General features: G+C 39.1%; 1 protein-coding gene across 1 annotated transcript; it reads left to right on the forward strand.

Annotated features, from left to right (window-relative positions):
• Nucleotides 1-2666: 2666 nt before the first annotated feature.
• Nucleotides 2667-3982, forward strand: rln3b (relaxin 3b; the record flags this gene model as incomplete). The annotated part of the gene is made up of 3 exons (XM_079498354.1): nucleotides 2667-2792; nucleotides 3151-3276; nucleotides 3720-3982. Exons 1-3 carry the CDS (start codon nucleotides 2771-2773, stop codon nucleotides 3980-3982), a joined length of 411 nt encoding a protein of 136 aa, XP_079354480.1. The 5' UTR covers nucleotides 2667-2770.
• Nucleotides 3983-6086: the final 2104 nt, after the last annotated feature.

The following is a 6086-nucleotide window of genomic DNA, read 5'->3' on the forward strand; positions in this document are numbered from 1 at the left end:
CTATGGCGCCCGGTCTTCACCGAGGCAACTGTTGCTACCCACCCGACATCGCCCCGCCCTCCTCGTCGTTCTCATTGGATAACTTGGGAGGTTGCTCGCGCTGTCATCAAAATTCCAGATCAACGATTCGTCGTCAATCGTTGTCTCTCATTTTTCACCACCCATTTTCAGTCAAATATAACTTCTTATTTTACTTTTTAGTAAACTTTCATACTTGACTTTTTAGTAAACTTTTATACTTGACAACATGTTCTAAATGGGTGACATTTATTTTCTATTGCAGACATTGTGAATATCTTTATCAGTCAGTAGGTGACAGGAAATTAACTTGGATCTAATTAAGCTGTTCCCTAGCAACGCAATTCCATGGTCTTTCTTAAAGGGTAAGACCACTTTTTTTTTAGGTTTGAGTTGTGTAGTTACCTTGCCATGATGTAACTCCACATGTGGACAAGAAATTAAAAAAAATGTTCCAGTGATCAGAATTGATAATTCAAAATATGCTCCTCATTGATTTACATTGTATGCTAAAACGGCTCTCAAAGTCACTCTTTTAGTACGTAAACAAACACAAACAAAGTTGATTCAGACAATATGGAGCTTCACCAACATTCATGTGGTTTTATTTTTTCATAAAAATGTTAACTTCCTGTTGATTTGTCCATTTTATTGGGAAGAAAACCCGGACTGGATCCGTGGATCGGGATCCAGATCTTCAAATAGTAAAATCAACAGGAAGTTAAAATTTTTATGAAAAAATAAAACCACATGAATGTTGGTGAAGCTCCATATTGTCTGAATCAACTTTGTTTGTGTTTGTTTACGTACTAAAAGAGTGACTTTGAGAGCCGTTTTAGCATACAATGTAAATCAATGAGGAGCATATTTTGAATTATCAATTCTGATCACTGGAACATTTTTTTTAATTTCTTGTCCACATGTGGAGTTACATCATGGCAAGGTAACTACACAACTCAAACCTAAAAAAAAAGTGGTCTTACCCTTTAAGGCCAACTGTTGCTCATTCTTCATCTGATGTTTCTTTCTACCACTACTGTATAGCTGGGGTCGCACATGGAAAGATTCGGCTTTTGGTGACTAGTTTTTGATTTTTGGCGTGGTGTTAGCTATGGGTATAATGATTTAAAAAAGCTGTGCAAACGTATTGGGAGCGCCCCCTAGTGGTCTGTTTACAATGAAATGAAATGAAATGATTACTATATTTACCCAGGGTATCTGGGCTAAGCTCAAGAACTTGTTTCCAGCCAGGCCCTGCTCATAGAACATTTCATCGTAGTGGTTCAATGCCTTGTTCAAGGGCACTTCAGCGTCGGACCGCTGATTCGAACTGGCGACCTTCCGGTATCAAGACCGCTCCGCAATCCGTTCGGCCACCGCTGCCACTAACACAGACTCAAATATTAGACACTTCTGGGTATGGTTGAAAACCAAAATAATTGATGGAAGATATTTTTCAATAGATTATGTTACTAGTGGGTGTGCTAAATAACATACTAAATTCTTACGAAAAACAAACATCTAGAAAGGCATCGTTTTCAAGATGGCGTCCACGATGGAGCTGCCGGGAGCTTAATGCCGGGAGCCTAATGTTCACACTCATGAAGATGCAACACTGGAGTTTTCATAATCAGTAGTTTGAGCTGAATCTGTCTTGAGTTGACTCTTGAGAGATTGTGTGCGCGACTGTGCGGTGGTTGGTTGTGGTTTGATTGATTGATTGATTGAAGTATTTATTAACAGAATTATTTGCAGAATTACAGTACAACTCAATACAAAAACTGTCAACTGTGAGTGGACGACACTAAAGTATTACACTTGTTTACAAGAGGGTCCACCATTTTCAATTCAACATTTAGAGACATACAAATATACACTTCTATATAGCTAAAAACAGGAAATCATCATAGAGGAAGTAAAAAGGGAAAACATATATATACAGTGAGGGGGAAAAGGGATGGGTGGGTATTCAGAATTTGCGGGGGCCAGTTTTGAATTGCAACCGTCCGTAGATGCCCTTTGAGAGCTGTTTTGAAGGAGTCAAGGGATTCACATGACTGTTGGTAGGGCGTTCCACATTTTGGTGGCATAGGAGCGAAATTAATTTAGTCCCTTGTTTGTGCCGAATCTGGGTTGCACATGGTTTGTTGAACTCCCTCTGGTGTTGTGGGTGTGTACTTCGTTGACATTAAGGAAGTATTTAGACAGGTACATGGGTATCTTGGTGGTGTATGCATAGTTGAAGAAACTTTGTACTAGGGCTCCTGTTAGGGTCTTCAAGGTGTTTTTGTTGACCAGTGAGGAGATGAGGAATCTTTTTGATTACTTTTTTGATTACGTTGGTGGCCATTTTATCACCGGAAAGATTTGCCTCCAGGATGGAACCTATGGTGGTGTGAATGGGAGGGTCATAACCAGACTGAAACGGTGCACGCAGCACAAACCCAGAAGTTGGAGACTGATTTTTAGACGTTTCCCCTTCCCAATGTTCCAAATCCTATTTAAACGGTGCCGGTACAGACACCGCTGGAGCAGTGAGCATTAACGGAATTGTTTAGCCTCTGCAAGCAAAGGATTTTGTGTGTGTGAAGAATGAGATATTTTTGTGAATGTGTGAATCATCCCAGACAGTTAATCAAGGGGTCCAGGGGATATGTCGTCCTTTCCTTGTTTGATCCATCCATTGCCAGCCAGAGAAGATAGCAAGACAGAGACGGTGCCACGGTGGTGGCCAAACTGATGTGAAGACAACATGCAGAAAATGTCAGCCAAAGGTTGCATGTGATTAGATTAGCTGACATCTCCAACCACATACACATTTTATCATAAAACTTCACTTTCTCAGGGCATTGTTGTCCGTAAAGGTCTCATGCCTTTATCTCTGGCAATTAATTTCCCTCCAGGGATCAAGGTTTATCTTATCTTTATCTAATATTAATAGGAGGATGGAGGATGTCAGTCTTTGGGATATTAAGGGGTATGATATAAGGGGGGAGAAACTCACAGCACTTGCAAGAGAATTCACAGAGACTCATACACCCAGAACTATCACATTCAAGCTTTCTACTCATCCTTTTCTCATGTGGAAGGCTGTATTGTTAACGTTTGGCCTGTTGTTGGCAACACTTGTAGACAGGACACAATCAAATGAAGACCACCTGCCTTACTATGGAATGAAACTGTGTGGAAGGGAGTTCATACGAGCCGTCATCTTCACCTGCGGAGGCTCTCGATGGCGAAGAAATGTAGACGACTCAGGTGAGAATTTAATTGACATAGCCTATGCGTCTACACTTGTGCATGAGTTTGCCTTTGTGTTTAGAACTTTAGGGTCTAGTGTCTACTGCACTGGTGGGGTTCAGTCAGTGACCCTCAGGGGTCCCTGGATAAATGATTGATAGTTGGGAACGAAATGGACAGTTACAGGTCTGTAACTCAAACAGGGTATTTGTCCAAATTGACCCATTTATACACTGTCAGAGTTACATTAACACTGAGGAATTTACAGTGTAGATTGGGTTAGCATATAGATATGCATATAAAACCGGGGGTCCTTGAAATTATACAGTTCAAGAAACACTGGTCTGGTGAATCAGGCTGTCTGGTTACAAAATCTAAAACAGGATTTTCTAATATACAATGTACAATCTCTTTGGACCGCATATATGCTAAATCAATATGTTTCCTCATTTTTGTACAAGGTGTCATTGGGGAGGCAACCTTTGACCCATGGAACACCATCTCTGCCCCTGAACTCAATGGTGAGCATCAACCCTCAGAATATCAAGTCTGGAAAAGAGAACCAGTGGATGTGGGGTCCAGTGCTCCTGGATTCAATCGCTTTACTCGCTTGCCCATCTCTCTAGGGAGAGTGGAGAGGGAAGGGCGGGATATAGTGGTGGGACTGTCAAATGCTTGCTGCAAAATGGGCTGCAGTAGGGGTGACATCAGCTCCTTATGTTGAATCAAACTACCACTTCATTTTAACTTTCATGTCAGCTTAATAAAACTTGTAACTGTTTAAACATTTATTCTTTGTGTCAAAGATTTTTAAATATTGTAATTGTTTCATTACTGTCTCTATGTTGGGTGTGAAAAGTAATTTTTTAACTTTCATGTCAGCTTAATAAAACTTGTAACTGTTTAAACATGTATTCTTTGTGTCAAAGATTTTTAAATATTGTAATTGTTTCATTACTGTCTCTATGTTGGGTGTGAAAAGTAATTTTTTATAGGAAAAGGAAAAAAGCATAATGTACTATTTTCTTTCTATAAGTGCCCTATCACCCCACGGGGTCCCTCTACTGTACTGTACTGTCACTGTACTGTACTGTCACACCCCAAATCATCATATATACAGTTAATATGTGTGTGTGTGTGTGTGTGTGTGTGTGTGTGTGTGTGCGTGTTTGTGTGTGTGTGTGTGTGTGTGTGTGTGTGTGTGTGTGTGTGTGTGTGTGTGTGTGTGTGTGTGTGTGTGTGTGTGTGTGTGTGTGTGTGTGTATGTGTGTGTTAGGCTGCGCAACAGTGACACTTGGTTGTGAAAACCAATCAAAAGCTATTTTTGTGCTCGGACAGACCCAGCCAGCCAGGGACAGACCCAGGGACCCAGGGACACACATAGCTGTCTATAGGAGTGGTTACACCACTCAAAAAATAAATACTAAATTTGCCCTGGGGACATTGGTTGAGCACGAATGCTCTTTTTCAGCAACACCCTGCTTCACATTCACAGTTCACACAGACATACAATTCTTTCAAACGGTCCGAGTTGTTCCAATGCCTTCCTTCTCATACTGGAGTAGATTACCTTTAGCCACTTTGCCACTGGCCCATGGCAAAGGATTTCCCATTCAATTTAATAATATGGTACCATTTTGAGGACGGCTGTGTGGACATTTCAGAAATCCGCCTATAACTCTTGTTGAAATGACCAGCCCAGCCATATATAACTTCAAAACACACAGTATTTATTAAATATAGTATATCATATAATTAAATGTTCATATAGTATAGTTCATATGTTCATCAATAGTTTATATAAATATGTTTTGAAATCTCTATGGGAAAAATCCAGAAATTCCCTATAGTACATTATATGCCGTTTATATTTGTGTAATATTTTACTTCAGTGTACAGCTTACCATATAGAAATAATAGAGACGGCACCGGGACTCCCCTCCCATCCAGTCTATTATTTAATATTTATATATCTATGCTCAAACCAAGAAGTGTGTAGGGTGAGTGGCGAGGAGCTAGTTTCAAAAAGGGGGCTACTAGTCCAGGGGCCAGGCGAGATTTTGGTACCATTTTGGTGGCCTAATTGTTTCTGTATTTTTGAGGGTATAGCCCCTCCTATAACCTATACAGGTTTAATGTTTGTGTTTAGGTCAATGTTTGTTTTAAAAACACCATTGACAATGAAGAGAAATTAATGTTTGTTTTATTTTACATCATCATTACATCACCTAATCATACCTAAGCAACATGAGTTAAACTTTAATATATTAGTGCCCCTCACTTCACACGGCGTGTGATTTTTTTCGTCTTCCTACATGTCTCTAGTTTATATATATTTTTTAACAATATATTTATTGCATTTTTCTTTTCTTTTTTTTTTACAAACAGACAATACAACAGAACAATACATAATACATCAGACAATACAATTACTTAAAAAACAAACAAACAAAACAAAAACAAAAACAAAACAAACATACAGTACATACATATAAATACAGTATATTAAAATAAAATAAGGGCACTTAGACTGGTAACAATAACAGAGTCCTTATGGCCACAAGACCAAATAGCTGCAGAGAATACAATTAAACAATTTCAGTTTCCACCATTAAATAAGATAAATCATTAACCGTAATATACTGGATAAACCGTCCCCATATCCTATCAAACATCTCTTGTTTATTTTTCAAAGTATAAGTGATTCTTTCCAGAGGAAGACACAATGACAGCTCCCTAAACCACTGAGTAATACTGGGTTTGCCTATCTTTTTCCACGATAAAGCTATAGCCCTTTTGGCCTGTAGTAAATATAAATCTAGAAATCT

This window comes from Electrona antarctica (assembly GCF_951216825.1).
Source record: "Electrona antarctica genome assembly, chromosome: 4".
Taxonomy (NCBI): domain Eukaryota; kingdom Metazoa; phylum Chordata; class Actinopteri; order Myctophiformes; family Myctophidae; genus Electrona; species Electrona antarctica.